This window comes from Xyrauchen texanus, chromosome 10 (genome assembly GCF_025860055.1).
Source record: "Xyrauchen texanus isolate HMW12.3.18 chromosome 10, RBS_HiC_50CHRs, whole genome shotgun sequence".
Classification (NCBI taxonomy): domain Eukaryota; kingdom Metazoa; phylum Chordata; class Actinopteri; order Cypriniformes; family Catostomidae; genus Xyrauchen; species Xyrauchen texanus.
This window is the reverse complement of record NC_068285.1, coordinates 41,646,882-41,671,409: the sequence shown is the minus strand read 5'-3', so window position 1 is coordinate 41,671,409 and position 24,528 is coordinate 41,646,882. Positions and strand designations below refer to the sequence as shown.

The window sequence follows — 24,528 nt, the reverse complement described above, 5'->3', positions numbered from 1 at the left end:
TTGCATAATCTGTGTAAGTTTGTGCATTTAAACGTGCTCTTTCACCAGTGTGACTAGGGATGGGGATTGAAATGTAGCGATTTTGGTCCAGATTCCAAACCCACTTGGTTCCTTAATGATGCCATTAATGATTCTTTAAGTACTTTACTGGAAGCTCCTCTCCAATCATTTATTTTAACTACACTGCAAGTCAAAAGTTTGGACACACCTACTCAAATCTTAGTATTACTAATCTCCACATTTTAGATTAATAGTAACAATATCAAAACTACGAAATAAAACAAATGGAATAGTTATGTAGTGACTGAAATGTTAAACAAACCAAACCTACCTTGTACTGTATTTTAGCTTCTTCAAATGGCCACCCTTTCATTTCAGTGAGTGAATGAATGATTCTTATGTTTAATTATTCATTAAATAGAATCAGCTCATAAGAGTCATTTGTTCATGGTCAGACTACACTAGTCACTCTTTTTGCAGTATTTCTCATCACATTCATTTCAGACTGCTGGTTTACTAAAGTACTAACTAAAAAACTAGAACATAGAATAACTAGAACATAGTTAATAGAACAGTTAAAGGAATAGTTCACCCAAACATTATAATTCTCTCATTTATCACCTTCATGCCATCCTAAACTCGTATGACTTTCTTCTGTGGAACATAAAGATATTTTGAAAGATGTATGAGATGTTTTTGTTCATGCAATGCAAGTCAATGGGGTCCAAAATGTACATGCTGGATTAGTTGTTCAATCCATGTCCTCTGAAGCGATATGATAGCTTTGGGTGAGAAACAGAGCAAAAATTCAGTCCTTATTAACCATAAACCTTTGTTCGTCCAGCTCTCCAACGCACATTCAAGAAAGAAGTTTGTTTGCGTAAACTGACGTGCGCGATGCAACCGGAAGTTCCTGTGTAAACATGGAAATGCGCAGGAGAGCATTGGAGAGCTGGGCGAAAGTGAAGATGTTTGGCCCAAAGCTATCATATTTCTTCAGAAGACATGGATTAAACCACTCAAGTAGTAGGGATTACCTTTATGCTGCCTTTATGTCCTTTTAGGTGCTTCAGGTTTTGGTTCAAGGTCCATTGACTTGCATTATATGGACAAAACACATCATATATCCTTCAAAAATCATGCGAGTTTGAGACATCATGAGTCAGTAAATGATTAGAGAATTATCATTTTGCGTGAACTGTTCCTTTAAGGAACTGGAACCGTTAAGTGGAAACTGAAACAAAACCAGAATCGCCAATTTCTTTACAATTTTCATCCCAAGTGACGCCTCCGAGATGGTGATTAATATCAGTGATTCATATCAATCATCAAACTAACAAAATCTCTTTGTCATTTCTTCCTATTCTCAACCTTCCTGATCTCACAATCTAACTATACCTCTCTTCATCTATCCTTTCTTTCTCTCTGTTTTCTCTTTTTTATTTTACTCTCAATTCCCGATATTCTTGTTTCGCTTCTTTTGACTATCACTGTATACTTCCTTTCTGTCTGGATCTCTCTCTCTGTCTCTCTCTCTCTCAGGATGTGGATAAGACACAGACAGAAATCCTGCGTCATCACACCAGTATCAGTGAGCTCAAGCGGAGCTTCATGGAGTCTGTTCCGGAGCAGCGGCCTAGTGAGTGGGACAAGCGTCTGTCCACTAACTCGCCCTTCCGCACTGCCAGCATCAACAGCCAGCTGCAGCCTGACGTGAGTGCTAGGGTTACTCAAGGGTTAAAGGTCACACTTTAACCCTTGAGTGGTGCCTTTGTATGCCTCGTTTATGAAGGCAAAACTCAGGTGGATCTTCAGTCTTGCGCACACATACTTGTAAGATCACAGAGTGTCCTGTTTGTCATCTCATGTTTCAGAGGCGCTACCTTTGTGTAAATGAGTTGCAGTTTAATCTGAAATGTGATATGGAGAGGCACTGACTATATGCATGAGTATTTAAAAACTTTGTGTTTGTGTGTGTATGGACACGTTTGCACACAGGTGAAGACGCCCCCTCTCTTGCCCTTACACACAATAGCGGGGGGTCTATCAGAGGTAAACACTCTTCTTTGGTCCTTATTGGCAAGGCTGTGATGCAACCACACCACAACAGACTGACGTTTCTTTATTTAGATAAAGAACAACACAAGCAGAAGCTCAAATGCCGCTGGACTCTATAGCTTGGTCAGAGCAGGAGATCTCCTCTCTATCTCTGAAAACTGCTAACTGCTTTGCGCTTTTATACCTGACCTTATATATTTTCTGACCACGCCCTCTCCCAAAGCCCCGCCCCCTCAACTGCTGCTCCTCTCTGAATGGCTACTGCCAGCTTTCTTCTGCTTTGATCTTCAATCGCATGGGTGGATTACACTGCATAACGAAGCTGCATGAATCTGTGATTTACAAAAGTAGGTATGAAAGGCAAACGGGAAAAGCAAAATTGTGCCTCCTCCTCATCACTTCATTGTCTTTTTTCCCTCTTGTTCCTTTCCTCCATGTGTTGACATGTTCATTCCTTCCCATCCTGTTTCGCAGTGCTGTCCTTCTCTCTCATCCACAGCTCTGTCTCTGCCTCGTTCCTCCTCCTCTCCACAAGCAGGCGTGTCCAGAATCACCAGAGAGTGGCTCGCCCGCACACCCACGGCCCTACTCTGCAGAAGCCTATTACATCATGTACCAGTCCCAAACCTAAACGCACTAAACGGTCACATTACAAACTCTTCTAACCCCTCTTTTTAAATTAATTCTCTGGATTAAGGCTGGCTGATTACCTGCTTGACATCATGCACTTTGTGGAATATTCCTGGTTAAAGCGATAGTGAAAATTAATTATTGACACTCATGCCATCCCAGATGTGTATGACTTTCTTTATTCAGCAGAAAACAAAGATTTTTAAAAATAATTCTCTATAGGTCCATACAATGCAAGTGAATGGTGACCAGAACTTCAAAAGCAGATAAAGGCAACATAAAAATAATCAATGTGACTCCAGTGGTTTAATCCATGTCTTCAGAAGTTATATGATAGGTGTAGGTGAGAAACAGATCAATATTTGAGTCCTTTTTTTTACTGTCAAGCTACACTTTCACTTTTATATCTGAAATTCACATGTGGTGCCTGTTTTATTTCACATTCACATCTGAAAGTTAAAATGGAAATTTAGAGTAAAAAAGGATTAGATATTGTTCTGTTTCTCACCCATTCCTATTATATCACTTCTGAAGATATGGATTTAACCACTGGAGTCTTATGGATTACTTTTAAGTTTTCTTTATGTGATTTTTGGAGCTACAAATGTCTGGTCACCATTCACTTGCATTGTATGGACCTACAGAGCTGAGATATTTTTCTAAAAATCTTAATTTGTGTTCTGCTAAAGAAAGAAAGTCATACACACCTGGTATGGCATGAGGCTGTGTAAATGATAAGAGAATTTAAATTTTTTGGTGAACTATCCCTTTAAATACAAGCTAAGCTCTATTTACTGCACCTTTGGCTTGTTGTTGATTACCATAGATGAAAATCAGAGAATTATGGCTAACAAAGCACTAAAATTACTTGTATATTTGCAAATATTCACAAATTACTTTTTAAAAAGATTTAACTTTTTGAACACAGCTGAGTGTTTATTTCTCAAAAGCATATTTCTGATATCAAATCTGTATTTCTAGCCCTCTGTGGGAACATAGTAATCTGTAGTTTAGCACATCCTCTGTTATCCGATATGGCATTGAGGATTTCACTCTGTGGTCCTGTCTGTTTTTTGGGTGTTTCTCTGTGACAGATATTTGCACTGCCAAATCACATGTTTTTCTGCCAAATCTGAATATCAATCAGGTCTGCTTTATACCACCGACACCATAAAAACACTCTAGGCCTCTGCTTCAGTCAATTTTGCCTGCTTGAATCACTCTGGTGTCCTCTGTGTTCAGATCCTGAGCTTGATATTCTCCCAAAATCCTCTACTACCCCTCATAAACCTCTATCACCCATCAATCACTCTCTCCTCCATGTCTCTCCATCACCCCCTCCACACATCTGTTCAATGTTTTCTGTCTCTTTTGCTGTCCCGTTGCCATGCTCAGAGATGGAAGTGCGCGGCGGACATGCCGTGGCGAGAGCAGGTAAGAGTGAGGTGGGCACCTGCACCTGGGGGGCCGCCACTCCTGCAGCATATGGAGGAGGATGAAGATGGTAGTGACGAAGACAAAGACTTTGAGACTCAAGGACATGTCTACCAGGTCTCCATATCTGTGCCCACAGAGGAAGAGAGGAGTGTTGCCAGAGTTTGTCAGCTGTACCCTGTGGTACTGCATCAGCCTTGTGTCTCCGTCCTGCTGAGCGGCCTGCTGGTCATGATGCTGATGCTGTGGTGGCTTCTCTTCATTTGAGAGACAGTAGAGGAGATGAAATAGACATGAGAGAGGCAGTAGCCACTTCTCACACTGTTTTTGTCTGGATAATGAGACCGTAAGGACGGAAAGAGTCTAAAAGGTGTCTTCCTGGATTCTTCTTTGTTTTGCTTGGATTCTTAAAGGAGATGGTTGGCATTTCATTGTTTTATACTATCTTTATTCTGTAACATGAAAATTATATTGGATTCTAGGACGTAAAATTGTATTCATCAAAGCCAATGCATTCACTCAACTTTTTAACCTTCCTTTTCCTTCACTACTTAAAATAACCATTTTATTGGCTTATTATGGTGCTTGCAAGACAGTATAGTATCTATTTATTTATTTTTTTCCCCTAAGTAAAATGGGTTAGGTCAACCTCTTTTCTTACACGCTTTAATCAAACTTTGTTTTACAGATAATTTCGGTCTTAGTTGTGCTTTCTATTACCTATGTTTTTTTTTTTACTTTTAAGTAATCATTAAATGCCATATTTAAGGGCTGTCGATTTAATGCGTTAATTGAGTGAGATTAATTATATAAAAAGAACGTGTTAAAAAAATTACATAATTAATAATGAGAATAATTCTTATAATCAGAAGGACTTTTTAAACTATTGAGCAATTCAAACTTGAAATACCACCTGTTTTCAGCAGGGGGCAGTAAGAGAAACTCCAGCTGTAGATTACAGATTGACGAATTCTATTGCATGTCTATGTTCAATAAAATGGAAATAAACCATATACAGTACTACCTTTAAAGCCACGTTTTGTATTGCCTTATCAATGCTTTACTCATCTGCCATTAGAATGTATTGCATTTTAATTATCTGAATTATTTTGAAATTGTTTACTGTGTAATTATACAATTTTTATATATTGATTTATTGTTGTCGAGAGGCTTTCTCAGCAAGTACTTATTCTATATATGATTAATTGTGATTCATTTGATCAATTAATCTGTATATCATATACATCAATTCGATTAAAAATGTTAATTGACAGCCCTAATGTCAAATTTTTAAAAAAATCTCCCATTCACTTTCTAAGAATGCTCTGCATTCAAATTCTAATTTACAAAAATGTCATCATCGTACTAATATTTACATACAGAAATGTGATTGGATCTCTTTTTCCATTTATTTTGACTGTATATCGAATTTTAATTTTGTTAATGCTTTTTCTACTTAACTATGGGTGTATTCTCGTGCACAGTGATCAGAAAATGCACACTTGCCACATGAAAACTTGATTTTAACTGCTTTTTTGCTGCCTTGCAAGCACTGGTATTTCTTTTTGGACACAAATCTAGTTTCAGGTCACTACTTTCTTGCTGTTGAGCTAGTATTGTTTCTATTTGCTAGCTGTGTCAATTCTTCACCAATGACCACTGTATTTCTCTGGACAGCTTTTCAGCACATGGTGCACTTTGCTTCTCCTTGCAGATGTAAATCTCGTGTCCATTGCCATTGATGCATGTTGAAGTGGACATCTCTGTATTACAGCCAACAAACTACAGTTTATGTCTGTATCGGGCAAAGTTTAAATCACAAAACTCATGAATTATGATATCGTACTGTTTTTCTACCCTGGTACACTGTGCTCCACCATGAACCAAAAACATTGTTGTTGCTAAGCATTGCACCATTGTTGTTGGTAGGATTGTCAGGCTCTTGCGTGATACAACAATCACAGACTTTGCACATGTTGACATAATTCATAATGAAAGAACGGAGAGAGGATGTATGTTATGTTCAATTATCTATCTACAGTTGTTTGTGGTTTATGATTTAATGTACATGGATTTACCAATTAAAGCAACTGTTCCACTTCTATTCAATGATAAACACAATCATGTACAGCACAGTAAATAAAAATTTGAGAAGAGGACATTTATATGAAGTTATATTCATAGTAATCTCAGCCTCAAATGGCATCCCCACATTTATAGACCGTGTGATGCATAATCTATACAAAAATGGCAAGAGCTGTCTGAAATAACAAGCTACAATGTGATTGGCTGCCTTTTATGCTACTTCCGAGCGTAAGGGTGATATCTGATATCACAAGATATCCATGACCAGAACTGTTCAGTTGAAGTCATAAGTTTACATACAACTTAGCCATATACATTTAAACTCAAAATTCCTAACATTTAATCAGTCAGTTATGTCAGAATAATAGAAGAGAGAACGATTTATTTCAGCTTTTATTTCTTTCGTCACATTCCTAGTTGATCAGATGTTTAAATACACTTTGTAAGTATTTGGTAGCATTGAATTTAAATGGTTTAACTTCGGTCAAACATTTTGGGTAGCCTAAATAAGTTGCTGGAATTAGGATGATGTTCTTCAGCTTGCAGGCCTCACTTTATTTCATATAACATAACGATTGTCACTATGGCCAAAAAGTTAAATTTTTGTTTCATCAGACCAGAGGACATTTCTCCAAAAAGTAAGATCTTTGTCCCCATGTGCACTTGCAAACTGTAGTCTGGCTTTTTTATGGCTGTTTTGGAGCAGTGGCATCTTGCTTGCTAAGCAGCCTTTCAGGTTATGTCGATATAGAACTTGTTTTACTGTGGATATAGATACTTGTCTATCTGTTTCCTCGAGCTTCTTCACAAGGTTCTTTGCTGTTGTTCTGGGATTGGTTTGCACTTTTCGTTCCAAACTATATTCATCTCTAGGAGACAGAATGCGTCTCCTTCCAGAGCGGTATGATTGCTGTGTGTTCCCATTGTGTATATACTTGCATACTATTGTTTGTACAGATGTACATGGTACCTTCAGATGTTTGGAAATTGCTCCCAAGGAAGAATCAGACTTGTGGAGGTCCACAATTCTTTTTTTGAGGTCTTGGCTGATTTCTTTTGATTTTTCCATGATGTCAAGCAAAGAGGCACTGTTTGAAAGTAACATCCAAAGGTACACCTCCAATTCAGTACACCTCCTATCAGAAGCTAATTGTCTAAAGGCTTGACATCATTTTCTGAAATGTTCCAAGTTGCTTAAAGGCAAAACTAACTTAGTGTATGTAAACTTCTGACACACTGGAATTATGATATAGTCAATTAAAAGTGAAAAAATCTGTCTGTAAACAATTGTTGGAAAAATTACTCATGTCATGCAAAAAGTAGATGTCCTAAATGACTTGCCAAAACTATAGTTTTCTAATGTTAAAATTGTGGAGTGGTTAAAAAATGTGTTTAAATGACTTCAACTGTATATTCTGCTTTAGAGTTATCTCTGTGAGATAATAAGTGCTTATTACCTTTTTGTGGGCAGAAATTCTGATCACAGGATCTACACACATTTTTCCACTAATTTCTTTTGCAGATTTCAGTGCAACCATTTGCTAGAGATTTTATCTAGCTCCACATTTACTCTTTGATCTATGCAGGGTAGTAAGGACATATGCCACATTGTTTTTGTTTGGATCCAAAAACAAGAAATGTGCATAATCTGAGTCTTATTTTATTTTTATTTTAAGTGGATGGTGATTTTTACGGCCAAGTTCATAAAAGGACAAAAAGCATAAAGCTTAAATTATACTAGTATATAGACACGAACACTAAGCATATGCGTATACGATGCGTGATGCAAATTTCGTCATCAGCAGAGTGCTCGAGCGCTGAACGTGTGCGGCCAGATATTTCTGAAAGTGCAGAATGCGCATGTGCCTGGAATTATTTGCACTAATTAGTGGGTCCATAAGGTGGACTCCTGAAGAGAAGTGGTTCAGTATCCCATTGCAGTCGTAGCACGCATGCACCAACTGCCTGTGTATGCGCGCACAGGCAAATGCTGAGCGTTTGACTGTCAGCAGACGCCAAGCGTTCTTGTCAAAACCAAAGTATAATTTGACCTTTAAAGTAACTTATTGAAAAACACACAACATTTTTCCCTCTGCCATAGCTCTCAAATCTCATTCGTACTTCCGCAAATTCAATACAAAACAGATTTGAGAACCGCGGCGGAGAGAAAGAGTATCAGTGAAAAAGATACTTTCATTTCAGCATTTTCTTTTTAAATGACTCTTCTGGTTTCAGTCTCTCTTCTCGTCCTTTCTAATGATTACTTTTGTTTGGCCTCTTTTAAATGAGCTAATAACTGTGTGAAAGAAAACTCGCAGGCCTCGTAACGTGAGCTGTCAAAGTGAGCTGTTCTTTTGAAAGCGCCACATGGTGAGTCCAATGCTTGGCTCGAATCTGACATTGTGTTCCCGCCATACATCTGTCAACCTGACGTTCTCTTTATTGGATGAAAATAATATTTGACTTCCAATGTGCAAAATGTTTCTAAATCAAAAGCTTTTTTGGCAGTGCGCCTGAAGATAAAAGATTTGAAAGAAAAAACAAAGCAATTTGTGGTGGTTTTAATATGCATGAACTGTGTATGTGAGCTGAGCATTATAGGTCATATGCTGGGCTCCTGTTGGGTGATGAAGGTTACATTTATGTAGGTCCTCTCACTCCAGGTAAAAATCATTTAACTTAAAGTTAGCACACTTTTGCATTAGTAAATACAAACCCTTCTTGGATGAATATCTGCACACCTGTCTTATAGATGACTGTAAGTTGTCCTTTAGATTCTTCTTCATTGGGAGGCCAGTTTTGTGCAGTGTATTATCATTTCAACATACATTTTTATCATTGTGGGTTGTGTAGTGAAGTTTTAGCTCAGCTGTGGTGGCCATTTCTTCCACTTATAATGTTTAAGGAATCAAATCAGCGTGCCATATGTGGCTTGTTGAAGTTTGCAGAACGATACAAATTATGGATTGGAGAGGATGAAAGAAAATGAAACAATTAGAGTAACTCTGTTGTTTGGTTCGAGAGCTGATTTTCACTAAAAACCCCTTAAAGGAGAAGATTAATTTTGCATTTGAAGCTGTTTTTATGAGTTGGTCAGCAAAGAATATTTGGCTTACAATACAGTGCAATGACTAGGGCAAGGGTTCCAGATGGTGTTAGTAATTGCTGATGTGTGCAGGTTAAGTTAGAGTAGTGGGAAAAGCAATTCTCCACTCACTCTGTGTCTTGACTCCTCTCACAGTCTCCTGTGGTGAAGACAAAAACTATCACCATTTCTGATGTCACCAACTCACTTCGTGGTGAAGTCACTACCAAGGACGTCCCGATAGTGCACACAGAGACCAAGACCATCACTTATGAGTCTGCACAGGTGAGGGGAGTCTAGGACACGTACTCTGTATTTTGCATCAACCGTGTGTCAGATGTGTAAGATCTGTGGTGTTGCTGACAGCAAGTGTGTTTCTTCACTGTCAGGACTTTTTTTGGTCTTTGGTTAGTTCTTTGTTGTTTTGTGCCCACTTTTTCTGAAAGTGTTGTGCATTGCATGAAAAGAGAATTAAGTTAACACTAATATGCACAATATATCGGTATTGGTGCATGTATCAGTATTGGTACATAATGAATTTAATACTGAGGATGTGAAATATATTGGTATCAGTACATGTATCGGTATTGGTACATGTTGAATTTAACACTTAAGTATTTAAAAACTCTAGGGTTGAAGACAAAATTATTAGCCCCCCTGTGAAATTTCAATTATTTTTCCTAAGTGATGTTAAACAGAGCAATGGGATTTTAACACAGTATTTCTTATTATATTTTTCCTCTGGAGAAAGCCTTATTTATTTAAATTTGCCTGGAATTAAATAATTATTTAAATTTTTTTAAAACTGATTGGCTACGGAACCAACCACTGTTATACAATGACTTGCCTAATTAACCTAACTCGCCTAATTAACCTAATTAATCCCCCAAGCCTTTAAGTTGCACTTCAAACTGAGGATTAGTATCTTGCAAAACAACTAGTGAAGTAATATAAAACTGTCATCATGGCAAAGAAAAAAAAACATTTTAGACTTGAGAAAAAGAATTGTTAATGCTCACAAAGCAAGAGAAGGATATGCACATTTATCAAAGCGTTTTCATATGTCAAGAACTGCCGTGAGAAATATTATCAAGAAGTTTGAAGAGACCCACACAGTGGAGAACAAGACTGGCAGAGGTAGGAAGTGAAAGATCTCAAAAACCTTGGAATGAAAACTGGTGAGAGAGGTTTCTAAAGACCCAAGACCAACTGCCAAGACACTAGTGAATGATTTAACCAAGTCTGGGATTGATGTCTCAACGAAGAAGTCACTAGAGCCCTGCACAGAAATGGACTGCGAGGTTGCAGACCAAGATAAACTCCACTTCTGAAGAAGAGACACCTCCAAACTAGACTGAAGTTTGCCAAGGACAACCTAGAGAAAAATTATGCATACTGGAAACGTGTCCTTTGGTCAGATGAGACAAAACTAGAGCTATAGAGATGTTGCCTATGTTTGGAGAAAGAAGGGAGAGGCGCTCAACCCAAAGAACACCGTTCACACAGTGAAACATGGCGGTGGGAGTATAATGCTGTGGGGATGTTTCAGTGTGTCTGGAACTGGGAATCTCATCAGGGTTGAAGGAGTCATGAAAAAGGAAGATTACGATTAGATTTTTAAAGGCAATCTGCAACAAAACTTGATTTGGGTCGACATTTCGTCTTCCAGCATGATAACGGCCCAAAGCATACCTCACTTCTGGTGAAGAACTACCTCCAAACGAGCAAAGTGAACATCTTGACTGGCCTACACAAAGCCCAGACTTGAATCCAATAAAAAAATCTGTAAGCCACACTGAAGAATAGAGTCCATGCCAGGAGACCAAGCTTGAGAGATTTGCTAAGGAGGAATGGGCTGCGACTCCTCAGGAGAAATGCTTAAAACTTGTTGAGAACTACAACAAACGACTAAAGGCTGTTATCAAGCAAAAGGGATACACTATTGACTAATAACATCAGAGGGCTAATCATTTTTACCTGTAGATTTTTATATTCTTGGATATAATTTTGTTTCTATTTGTATTATAAACACTCTATAAGTTGTCTAAATAAACTATGTTTAGAAATGCTATGTTGAAAAAAAAAAAATCTTGCTCCATTAAACAGCACTTGGGAATTATTTGATAAATAACTAAATATTTCATAGGGGGCTAATCATTTTGTCTTCAACTGTATATCAGTATCAGTGCATGTATTGGTACATATTGGTATCTGCATCAGCCAGTTTGTAAATAAACGATATTGGTTGATATTAGATATTAAATAAGATAAAATTGGATATTAGTACTGGTACATATGCTGTTTAGGTGTCAGTATATGTTTGGATCTATACTGACCAATATTAGTGATTTTTTTTTTTTAATTATTTGCATATCAGTGAAAAAAAATGTTTTTCATTGGTCGATATTGGATAGTTAATTGGCTGGTATTGAATATTGATATTGGCACTTACTGGTATCCAAAAATGAGGATATTAGTGATTTTAAAATGACTGGCATTGATTGATATTGGATATTTTAAAAGCTTATAATGGAAATTTAAGGGTTTTCTGGTATTCAAGAATAATTAAATATTGCCCGTAATCCATTAAAATCACTCCTAAAGTGCATTTTTTTTTTGGTCAGTTTAACTGCTCAGTAAATCCATTGGTTGTAACTCTCAGAGCTCTGCTCTCTACCCAGAGTCACCTGTTTTTCAAAGGCTGTCTAGCCAATATCCCAGACCTCCAACCTTTATTAAAATGAGTGCTTACTGTATTTATCTCATTCAAAAAGTACCAGATTTCAAACAAATAAACATTTCTACATTTTTCATTGTGCACATTACAGTGAAGTCATATGTGATCGTATAACATTTTAAACAATTTAATATCGGCCATCATATTGGTTTTTGTCCAAAATATGAAACTAATTATTGGCTTTTAGGTGCCAGCAAAATTTCCATTATCTGTGTATCTCTCTTACTGTGGTAAAAGGATGTGCTTTAGGGAATTGCAATAGGAGAATGGGATTAATGATGGGGATTGTAAGTATTAGTATTCTAACCAGGTGTATGTGTTTGTCTTCTAATAGCCCAATGCTCTGTCAGAGAAGGAGTCTGGGATGTTGCTGAGTGCTCAAACGATCACATCAGAGACTGTGAGCACCACCACCACAACACAGATCACCAAGGTAACTACAGTATCCTTCACAGATTCATTGACTGTTACTCCGTATGTGGCTCAGTACTGAACACCTGGAGATAAGGGTTTACCAAAGGTGTTTTAAGTTACACTTGCACTTGCAATGACATGAAAGAATCGTCTAGAAATAGAAGTCATTTGGTTAGGACACTCTTTAATACTATTGTACAATTACATTTTCAAAAAGAGATACCAACCCCTATGTTAAGAAATACACCTAACAAAGTATATGTTACACTTTTTGGTGAAATCAATCTACAAATGGCTTACTTATAGTTATCTCTGCATATTTAGCTGGATTACGAAAGAGAATGTTCACATTTAAATAATTTTCAAACATCAGCTTTAATTACAAATGTTGCTGACCATTATCTTCCATTTTGCAAGTTAGCAAAGAAGTACCATACTGCCTTCTTCTTGGTTCTTGGTTCAGCAGCGAGATGAGATGTTTGTGTCTTTCTGGCTCCTATTCTCTACTTTACATCTCTGTTTAGACGGTGAAAGGTGGAATCTCAGAGACCCGTATTGAGAAGAGGATTGTGATCACTGGAGACACTGAGATTGATCATGATAAGGTGAAATGACTTAACCACCCATAAATCATTCTGGTCAAGCTTAAAGGTGCACTCAGTAATTCTAATCCAATACACTTTTTGTCAAATTCGACAAATATCACCTCACAGTCTGCTAGCTGTCCATTCTGTGTGTGGAAAAAAAATCTAGTATTTGTACACAGCCCTGGCTCTGTAAATGGGACAAAAACAAAGTCCACACAACACTAATCCAGCCAATCAGCAGCAGGGGGTGGTTCTTGGGCGTGCACAGGATGGGGGATGTGGTAGAGCGAGAGGGAAATTAATTTGAAGAGCGTTGGCTAATCTGGCTGAAGTGAACTTTCTCAAGGGGTGTGTTTGTTTTGGCAGTTGAGTTTGAAAATCAACAGTGTTTCTCAGGAATTGCTGTGTGCACCTTTAAGAAACCTGGTGGTGACACCAGTGCAACAGCATCCAAAACACAACATATGCTGGTGACCAACAATGCTGGCCTTTTCCACAGGGGTTTATTTTGTCGACTTTTAGGACAGTATAATACAGATGACCTCAAAGCTAACAGACATGGGGCCCTATTTTAAGAGCGCTAAGCGCAGTGCTATGTGATAAGTCATGCGTCCCAAGTCTGTGGACATGGCCATGATGTTTTGCGTTTTTCGTGCAAGCATGCGCTAAGTCTAAGCGCAAGTGGGTTCGGCTAAATTGTGTACGCAAAGTGCTAATGGGCTGAGTCAAGCGCAATTTAATTCTGAGGTTCTTCTCTGGTTTCTGCACCATCTGCGTCCTTTTATATAGTCCATTCCCTCAAGCACCAGCGATATAAACAAACACAGCACATTCATAAGAAGTTGGCAGTGTAAATGGGCTGTATGCAATAAATTAGAAGAACTGAAATGTGGACTTACGTTTTGTGCATTATCTCCTTGTTGAATGTCAGGCATATTTCTATGACAGTGGCACGCTCCTTTTTATACACATAGAACATGTGGATGTCCTCAGGATTTGGTTGTACGCTCCATTAAATTATAGAGAATGTAAGTAGTACTAATCACATTGATCAAGTGACACAAATCATGGCTAGTAATAACAGTTATTGTATCAGGCTTTGGATTTATGCATGCACATCTGGTCAATTTTGCTTTAAAAATGAAATATATTTATCGGAACAGAAAAAAAATATGTTAATACAAATTAGATCATATATAATTTTGTAAATATAAACATAACAATAATAATAACTGGAAAATAAACTATGAACTTAAGAGTTTAGTACAAATCTCATACATTTTTGTTTCATAAAACAGCTTCAACTGTGATTGTCAGGGACTTAATTTGATGTTCCACTATATTTTCAGAGTTTGGACTTTATTACCACCTGCTGGTGGAATCTCCAAACTGCAAATGCAGAACCTGAATGAAGACTTAGTGCAATAATCTATTTCTCAGGAAAATAGCAAATTGTGCTCTGCGGCACTTCATTAATATCCAAAAATCCACAGTTTGCACACATACACACACAGATTGTGCAAACACTCCCACCCACGCCCACTTGTGCTTTGCACTGGCACGAAAATTGCGCTTAGAATTAGCGCTCTCACAAAAATAGATCCCATGAACTGAAAGCCACAAAACTTTTTAAATGTAACCTGTATAATTGCTGCATGTTATGGCAGTCTGGCGTAAACTCGGTCCTCTCTGGTCAGCAGGCTCTCGCTCAGGCTATAAAGGAGGCAAAGGAGCAGCACCCTGATATGTCTGTCACTAAAGTGGTGGTGCATCAGGAAACCGAGATCACACCTGAGTAAGACCTGTATTAGACACAAGTGAGTATCCACCAGTAACATCGGCGTGTGATAATAGCTTATACATTCCACACAGGAACTTTATAACACACCTGCTAATGTCAGGTGAATTCAGAGAATGTACCAGTTATAAATACTTTTAGCCAGCAATGAAATTGTATTTTGCATAATTGATATATATAAACCCGAATGTTGCTGTTGTGATTTAGTCCTTCATATTTTAATAAAAAAAATTATTAATTTAAAGTTGCTTTACAAGCTGTTCACACATTGGCAAAAAAAGGTGAATATTACATGAACAATTTTACATATTGCACCTTTAAACATGTTGGAAGACGCACAAGTCTTGGCAAATATATATTTTTGAAAAATTTGTCAGTATTTGTAAACAGTAAATCGTTTGCATCAGTAAGGGTTAGATTATGGTAAATAATGGTATGTAAATCGTCTGCAATTATAGTGCCTTTTTAACCTTTACGGTATTCAAAGCGCTTTACACTGTGACTCATTCACCCATTCACACATTCATACACCAATGGTGGCAGAGCAGCCATGCAAGGCGCTAGCCTTGGGAGCATTGGAAGCAACTTGGGGTTCAGTGTCTTGCCCAAGGACACTTCGGCATGTGGAGTCATGTGGGCCGGGATTTGAACCACCAACCCTGTGATTAGTGGCCGACCCGCTCTACCACCTGAGTCACAGCCACCCCAAAAGTTAAAAAAGATTATCATTCTTACAGTTCAATTTAAAAAATGTATTATGTCGTAGTGCTTAATAATGTTAACAGCCAACTTTTTTTTTTTTACTCTCCAAACCATACCTGCCAACACTCCCGATTTGACCAGGTTTCTCCCATTTTTCCACCCCTCCTACCGCTGTACTCCCCATTTACAATTCCACATCCACATTTGAAAAATGATATGATGTAATTTGTTCCATAAGCTGGCCAGATGGCATCATAGTGAAATCGTTGCAGATCGTTAATTTAATATTGATATAAGTTGTACATTTTTCATACGGTGGGAAAGGGACCGTCTGAAAAGTCCACACATTGCAGTAAAACTGTGGATTTTTTTTTTATTGAAAAACAGAAGGTTCAATATAAATGTTCAATAAGATGTACAACATTACACAGATCCAACAATGACTGAGTCATAAAGACAAGAAGTACAGGTGAAGGAAAAAATAAAGTAAATAAAATAAAGAAGATTTTTTTTTTTAAATACATATGAACCAACACCGATGTTTACATATGATCAAATCAATATAATTATTTTATTCATGGGTCAGGAATGTTCTCTGCATATTAGACAGGATATACACTTTTTATTATTAATAACTCAAAAAACATTTAATGTTAAAACTGAAGGATGTGGTAATACAAGGTCAATTTCATGGTATTATTCATCTTCAGTGTAGTATTACTGACCGGTACTGTCACTCCATATACACATATTACACAGTCTGTGTCGTGTACCTACCTATTTTTCACAATCCAGTGTTGGCAGGAATGCTCCAAACTCAATTTTCGATTGCATTTGGGACAAGCATTAATTTGGACCCTGATTCCACATCTATAATTTCATTCTCATAACATGCGTTCCCTTTTAATATTTCATGCACCAAGTGTCTTTAGCAGTGCATTACTGCAATACTTTATCCTATTAAAGTGTCTATTTCAGCCCCTCTCTTGCTCTTTGTGATATAGTGGTTTGTGAAAGCAGCCCTGCTTTATATGGGCTTGTATCAGTGATGAGCTCCTCTCTCTGATTGCTCTGGAGGCCGCTGGGTTTTTGGCATGTATCTAAATCTCACCCTCCCCTGGGCAAAACCACTTACAGCAGTACTATCTCCCATACTACATTAACCCCATTACAGTGGCTCTGACATTTTGCCTTTTTGGAACAGTGAGGAAATAGCAAGATAATACAGGCTTACTACTAAAAAAATAAAGCAAGCATTGATGGAAACCCTTCATATTAGGGCAGTTTTGAGGAAGAGGCCAGGGTGGCAGTGCCCCCTTAAAAAAATCAGATGAGACAAAAATTGACAGTACAGAAATGACAATTGATGCATAAAGTACATTACAGTTCAAATTATAGTCACCATTAATGGTGGAGAAAATGAAATGAACTTCAGTAAAACCACCAGGTTTCTCAGATAGCACCATAATCCCGATATATTTACAACCCTGATATATGCATGTCAGAAATGTGTAGAATAATAAGACTTGTTTTCAGAGAATAAATCTTGAAATAGGTTTATTTTGCTTTCCCCATTGGCAAATAGTTTTTTTTATTTATTATTATTTTAAGCATAAATCTCATTAAATTTAGTTAGATGTATGGTTAAAGCAGTACTCAACTTAGTACTTAAGTACTGAACTTTTAAACAGAAAACAAATCAATAATATTTTTGAAAAATATGTTTAAAAAGATGTACACATGAGATGAAGACTGCGCTGACCTTCAGTTAAGAATGTTCCGCATCAATTTCAGCATCATCCCACACGATTTGAGCTACAGACATGAATAATTGGCTTGTGCCGTCTCGTGCAGTTTAATGAGGTGTTGGGTACTATGACTTTTAGATGTTATCATGTACATACGAAGTACAGTCAGCGGCAAAAAAAATCCTATAGACTTAACATGTCATTTGAGACTTAGGGGTGGGCTCATTTGACTTGGGCTAGCAAGCAATCTTTTAGGATCACCCTTGCAACTACTACCCACACCCTTGCAATATGCCCCAGCCATATCTCGGCACCAGATCATTGAGAGACACCTATCAATAGACCTATCTAGTTCTACATATGGTGCTTGGTGCACATTCATGAGCGGCGCATGTTGAGATCAGACGGCTAGCTGAATAAAACTAGCTTTATCTTAATAATCCTTTGTAATTGGATGCTTTCACTCACAGAATCATGGCTGACTGCAAATTGTACATTATTTCTGCAATGGCATTGGTAACTTAAAAGTGTTGTCCTTGTGTGATGCCTCACCTACGCCACTAGGTGTAAGTGTGTCAGCTCCCTCTCAATGCTCAAAGCGTTCAGTAATAACTCCAGCTCCACTCCGGGTTTTCAATTTGGCCAATTAAATTAGCAGACAGGAACTAACTGTTATGTAAGTCTCATGATGCATTTATGTCTTGTCAGAATTACTGTAACTATGAGATGACAACTCTAGATTCTACTCCGCATGTCCGCAGACTGAAGAATTATTCATTTTTATGGCAATGCTGATAATGGCAAAAACGGATCCATGTGTTGCTTTGTTGTTGATGACGACAAACAATAATTCCTTAATTCACCTCTATATGTTCTTGCAAAATGATTAAAAACAGAGAAAGTCCAGGAGATAACTGTGGCTACAAGAAGTAAGGGATAATGTACAGTTAGCCGGTTGTTATCGTAAAATAAACCCTGACAGGGTGATCAGGAGACTTGAATTATCCTAAAGGGGTTTATTTTGTGATAACAACCAGCTGACTGAACATTATCCCACTGATTACACAGCTATTAAGCAAATAAATATATAAATGGACATAAAATATGGATTTGTGTTGAAATTGTGTAATTATGTCTATATGTTATAAATTGCTGAACAGCTGGAATCAACCTCTGATTTGTGTCAGTTCTGTCAATGTTTATTTTGTAATTAATGACTGACTGCTCATTATGCATCTTATTACAAGTCTACATGACAGTTAATAAATAAATGCACATGAAACATTGATTTGAGTTGAAATTATTTTATTTGCGGACCTGTAGAGATCACAGTGTTCTAAGAAGTAGTAAAGATGACTCGCAAATACCCGAATGAGCAGTTTGATATGTGGATGTGCGGTTGTTCCTCAGAAATATCAGACCTCTAGATGGCGCCATTGACCAATCAGAATTAAGTATTCCAGAAAGCCTTGTAATAAAATGTAGTATCAAACAAAAACAAATGTAAAACATTCTTTAACTGTGGGGGTCCGCTGCCATTTTAGTTGTTACTTGAAGTCACAGTGGTCATGTCAAAGCTTTCATAGACCACATCGAAACCAATCCGCATGCAGCAATGGAGAGATTTTACAAAACGCTCTGTTTTTGGTGAAGGATAATACCGCTCTGGTGTAAATGGTCTGCCTCCGAGGTTACCAAAGCACTTTACACTGTGTCCCAATCACCCATTCACACACCAATGGCGGCAGAGCTGCCATGCAAGGTGCTAGCCTGCCATTGGGAGCAACTTTGGGTCTTGCCCAAAGACACTTCGGCATGTGGAGTCGTGTGGGCCAGGAATCGAACCGCCAACCCTGCGATTAGCAGCCGACTCGCTCTACCACCTGAGCCACAGCCGCCCCTGTGTGAATTGACAAAATCAGTGCATTTTCAAATGTGGTCATAGATTTTACAACTTGCAATGTTGAGTTCCAAGAAGACGTGAATGGTTTTTACAAGTCACAATCTAATAATTACGGTAATTCCGACATGAAAGCTCCATTGATTATGTATGCAATGTTGCTCCTCAAGTAAACTGATCTTGTTCTAAAGACATTAAAAATGATAATAATGAACAACAAGACCAGAATACTGATTAAGAAACGTTATTTTTATATATTTTTGGGCTGTTAACTCTTTAGTAAATCTGCATGGCCACACTGAAATGTATAAGTTTCAAAAGCAAATAATGTCAGTGTTAGGGCTGTAATTGTGGTGTGTGAGGCGCTGGGCATCTGGTGCTGTTTAAGCAGATGTCAGGGTGGTATGTATACACCAGAGGATCATGGGTGAGGCTGCCCTGCCGGTGTGTTGTCACAGTGCCCTATTTCGTGCGTGCAGAGACCCGTTAACCCCAAACACCCCTCCAATGTTTACTCCAGCCAGAGAACGCTTGTTTTCTCATTTATTCTCCATTCTTTCCATGTGGTTAAGATCTGCATGCCACAGGCATTCCCTTTTTCCACTACTAACTCTGTGACCTGTTTTTGAGGATGTGTTTACCTTTTGCCTGACCAGAAATGTTTGTTTACTTATGTTGATTGTTTATCAAGATCTGATCTTTTATGCAGGGTGGAAATCTGGGATCAATTGGTTTTTGAATGTGAAAAAGGATCCCTCGTGTCCAGCCCCTTCCCATCAGCCTGCCATGCCCACCCAGTTCCCCCACGGACAAACACTTCCTGTAGCAGCACACACACCACCAGCTGTGACCGCCACATTCCAGACCCTAAACATCTGTCAGACCTTGAACATCTCATTCTGCAAACTGAGCCTCTTTACATTACGCCGAACCAATAATTCCAAGGAACAAAGGCGAGATCTCATCCACTTCTCGGCACCTCGGACGGACTTTTCCAAAAAACCTGCCTGACCTCTTCAAATGCAGACATTCGGTGACGGACTAAAACAAGTTAAAAATGTTTTCTAAAAACAAATTTTTATCTCCAATTCAATGATTTTTTTAAGATGGATTCCAAAGGGATGGTTTAAACATTAACAACTGGGTGGTGGGAATTTAAAGGACAATTTTCTAAAGTGTCAAATTGTTCTTTTTTAATTGAATTTTAATTTATTTTATTCTTGCAATTGGTTGGTTTGGCCTCTGATAATGTTGTGACAGTGTTTTCGTTGATACAGGGCAAAGGAGTATTTTTTTTAATTATCTAAAACACTTAAAGGATAAGTTCACCCAAAATGAAAGTTCTGTCATAATTCTTTCACCCTCATGTTTCAAAGTACATGTTCCAAGAATGATTTTCTTTCTTCTGTCACCATGTAACACGAAAGAAGTTTGCATCAGTATGAAATGGTCACAGTGTCAAGCACAAGCATGACAAAAAAGCCCCATAAAAGTATTATAAAATGTGTCCATATGACCTGTGCACTATATACCATGTCTTCTGAAGCTGTATGATTTTCTGTGAAGAGCAAACCTTAAAGGGATAGTTCACCCAAAAATAATAATTCTCATCATTTGCACACCCTCATGCCATCCCAGATGTGTTTTACTATCTTTCTTCTGCAGAACACAACTCTGTAGGTCCATACAATGCAAGTGAATGGTGACCAAAATTTTGAATCTCCAAATTTATATAAAGGCAGTATAAAAGTAATCCATAATACTCCAGTGGTTAAATCCATATCTTAAGAAGTGATATGATAGGTGTGTGTGAAAAACAGATCAATATTTTAGTCCTTTATTACTGTCAATCTCCACCTTTGACAAGTTCTGGTCAGTTGGTGGCGATATGCACAAAGAATGTGAATCACCAAAACATTATTGCAAAGAAAAATGATGTGAAAGTGAAGATTTATAGTAAAAATAATGACTTAAGTATCTGTTTCTCATTCACACCCATCATATCATTTCTGAAGACATGGATTAAAACACTGGAGTTTTATGGATTACTTGCCGATTTTTGCATTTTGGAGCTTCAAAGTTCTGGTCACCATTCACTTTCATTCTATGGACCTACAGAGCTGAAATTCTCTACTAAAAATCTTCATTTGTGTTCTGCTGAAGAAATAAAGTCATATACATCTGGGATGGCATGAGGGTGAGTAAATGATGAGAGAATATCCCTTTTTATTAAGTTTGTAGTTGCTGAAAATCTTCCCCTCCAGCTCTCAAATCTCATTTACATTTATTATATAATGGCACTTGAAGACAGAAAAAAGAAAACTAAAAGAAAGTTTTTAGGACAATATTGTTGTGAGTAAATAAAATGAAATTTTCTTTTATGGGTGAACTGTTCTTTAACTCCATCTCCATTTTGTAAAGTCCCATGTTTAAATGTTCCTACTAAATGTGAAAGTATAATTTTGTTCAGTTTTTTATTGGGTATAAAAATAAGGTGTTGTTATCTTTCAGAATTCAGGGCCAATTTCAAACGTATTCTTGTGTTTTAAACTTCTATTACTTTTCATATTGCTTGTATGATTTTTCTTTTGTTTGTTGGTGTCGTCCTGTCTCATCAAGAGTAGGGGTTTAAATGATGGTTGGGGGTGGGGGATTGTAGTGAGCCTACATTCTATGTTATTTCTATTTATTTTCATCAGTTTTTGTTTCTTGTTTGTGTGTGCTTTGCATTTTAGATGCCCTGCTCTCTTAAATGCATCTTTGACGTTTTTGTATTAGATAAAGCATCCCGAACACCAGCTCCTGACAGTTTTTCAATGAGATTTGCAGGGATAACTTTCATTCATTTTCAGTATATTTCTACTTTTCTACTAGAGGGGGCAGTATGTTCTTACCCATGAGCTCTAGGAAAAAGTATCCACGCAACCTAGAGTGGTTTTAGGTGAATTGAAATTGATTAGCCAGAAATGGTGTTAATTAGTGATTATTGTAATTAAAAGTGGCTGAGAATAATCTTTTGTATAAAAAATAAATAAAAAAAAGACTTAAAACTGACTAGATGGATTCTATGACAATTAAAATGCATTCCAGTAATTCGATGAGTCATTCTAACCTAAAAATTCTAATTTTTTTAACGATCAAAATAGAAGATTCTACAAAATCTAAGTTGGAAGTTTGTGGATTTTGTATTGTGCATCAACACTGCCAACAGCGCAAAAACTCTTGTGGTAAAACCTACTGCCCCACGTCAAGCTGACGAGTTCAGCATGTCCAGTTTTAGATGTCTATTTTAAAATGTTACGCTTTTATAATAGTTCAGGTAGTATCCTGTACAGAGAGCAAGGTGTCGTAGTTCGTTCAGTGTGTTGTTTTCTTCTTGTGGCACTCCTTTCCTCTGATAGTCTGGGGTGAAGAAAAGAAAGAACTTGTACGTTTATCCTCAGAGATTCTTTTTATTCTCATTGCACCTTTTCTTTGCCATCACTGAAAAAAGACAATTGTAAAATATAGTACCATGCACTGAATAAACTCCAACTTAGACATACCATCGCCACTGTTTCATGAGTATATATTCTATGTACAACATTCTTTATCAATCAAGTCTTTTTTCCTTCCAAGCTGCCTTGCTACCCAGTCAGCTGATGACTTTCTGTGAAAGCATCTTTACAGGAAACTTGTTTGAGGGGAAGTGATGGGAACAATTCTAGGGGCCCACAAAAATTTCTAAATTGTATTTAGAAAAAAGATAAGGGGCCACCAATTCATTGCTTCGGCCCTGGGAACCATAAAGCTACATTTGATTATCAACACTGAAAAAAATAACTATTTTCATCAATATTATTCCATATACATACAAAGTGATATGATAAGTAAGAAACCGATTCATATTTAAGTCCTTTTTTTCTATAAATCTCCACTTTCGTGTTCACATTCTTCTTTTGTTTTGATGATTCGCATTCTTAGTGAATATCACCACCTACTGGTCGAAGGTGGAGGTTTATAGTAAAAAGGACACACTTATCATATCACTACTGATGACATGGATTAAACCACTGGAGTTTTATGGATTATTTTTATGCTGCTTACTTTAATGCTATAATATCGTTGTGTTCAGCAGATAAAATAAAGATATACACATCTGGGATGGAATAAGGGTGAGAAAATGATGGGAGCATTTGACTTTTTAGGTGAACTATCCCTTTAAACTGTGTCCAAGATCCAATATGAACATTTCACCAGCCACACTGGTTAATGGCATGTGAATTGAGGAAATATATGGGCATATTTGCACCTGTCACGAAAACATGAGAACTAGTGCTGTCAATATTGAATAATTAGACATGCTGATTAAATAATTGAATTCATTGCAATTTATCACACAATAATAATAATATAATCAATACATAATAATACAAATGATTATAATAGCCTTTATTGTAAATGTATTATAGTACATTGCATTATTGTGGCAGATGAGTAAAGCAATAACTGGACAATACAAAAAGTGGCTTTAGATGTCAGTGTAGGTCTTTTTGTTTATCCTCATGTAATTCAACATAAACCTATCACTGGTCTACAATTCACAGCAATCACATTGCAAGTTTGTCCGAAGTAGACTTATACCACGTCCACACTCACAGTTCCCACACGTCCTGGAAAACCTGGAATTTTGCAATGCAGTTTTCCAATCATGGAAATGTAGAAAAATACCTAAATGTCCTGGAAAATTATTCATTTTACTGGAAATATTTCAGTATAATAAAATGGTTTGACTGTTGACTGCTATCAATGTCCAAAAACATTGTAATGATCACTGATATATATATATATATATATATATATATATATATATATATATATATATATATATATATATATATATAACTCGATTGCTCATGACATCATATCAATGAAGCCACTGCGCCACCATATTGCAATGCAATTGCATTATCATTCAATCACCGATTTGATATCTGAAATCTGCATGTACATCCCTACAATGCAAACATCCTTCACATGTAATGATTTATTTATTTAAAGTCAGGAATGATTCTTGTGTCTTGAAAGCCCGACTGAGTTATGTGTATCAGTATCCACCTCTAACTAACTTAATCGGCAAACAGATCAGCTGAATGTAAACAAGTTCAGTAAAACTTTTTTTCATCAAAAAGTGCATTTTTCTCACAGTCACTTGAATAAAAGAGCACGCGCTCTCTCCCTCTATCACACGCGCAGTGGGCGGCGGGTGCTGAGATTGAGGGAGACATTCAAGGTGGTTAAAATTAAACTGATTTAGTGGTTTAAATGGCAAATTAACACGTATTTATGACGTGTATCCATGTATGACTAC

At 37.2% G+C, this 24,528-nt stretch overlaps 1 protein-coding gene across 9 annotated transcripts in view; it reads left to right on the top strand.

The window, feature by feature from the left end:
* Positions 1-22,721, top strand: part of LOC127650561 (protein 4.1-like) — a 79,370-nt gene extending 56,649 nt beyond the window's left edge. For 6 of the 9 annotated variants that reach the window (XM_052136061.1, XM_052136059.1, XM_052136058.1 and 3 more), the window contains 6 exons: positions 1,543-1,713; positions 9,449-9,577; positions 12,364-12,462; positions 12,968-13,048; positions 14,728-14,847; positions 19,888-22,721. In XM_052136061.1, coding sequence (XP_051992021.1) covers positions 1,543-1,713; positions 9,449-9,577; positions 12,364-12,462; positions 12,968-13,048; positions 14,728-14,829 — 582 coding nt within the window. In that variant the 3' untranslated portion in view covers positions 14,830-14,847; positions 19,888-22,721. The remainder of the gene's footprint in view (positions 1-1,542; positions 1,714-9,448; positions 9,578-12,363; positions 12,463-12,967; positions 13,049-14,727; positions 14,848-19,887) is intronic. The other 3 variants (XM_052136054.1, XM_052136060.1, XM_052136057.1) reach the window with 3 other exon arrangements.
* The last annotated feature ends 1,807 nt before the right edge of the window (positions 22,722-24,528 follow it).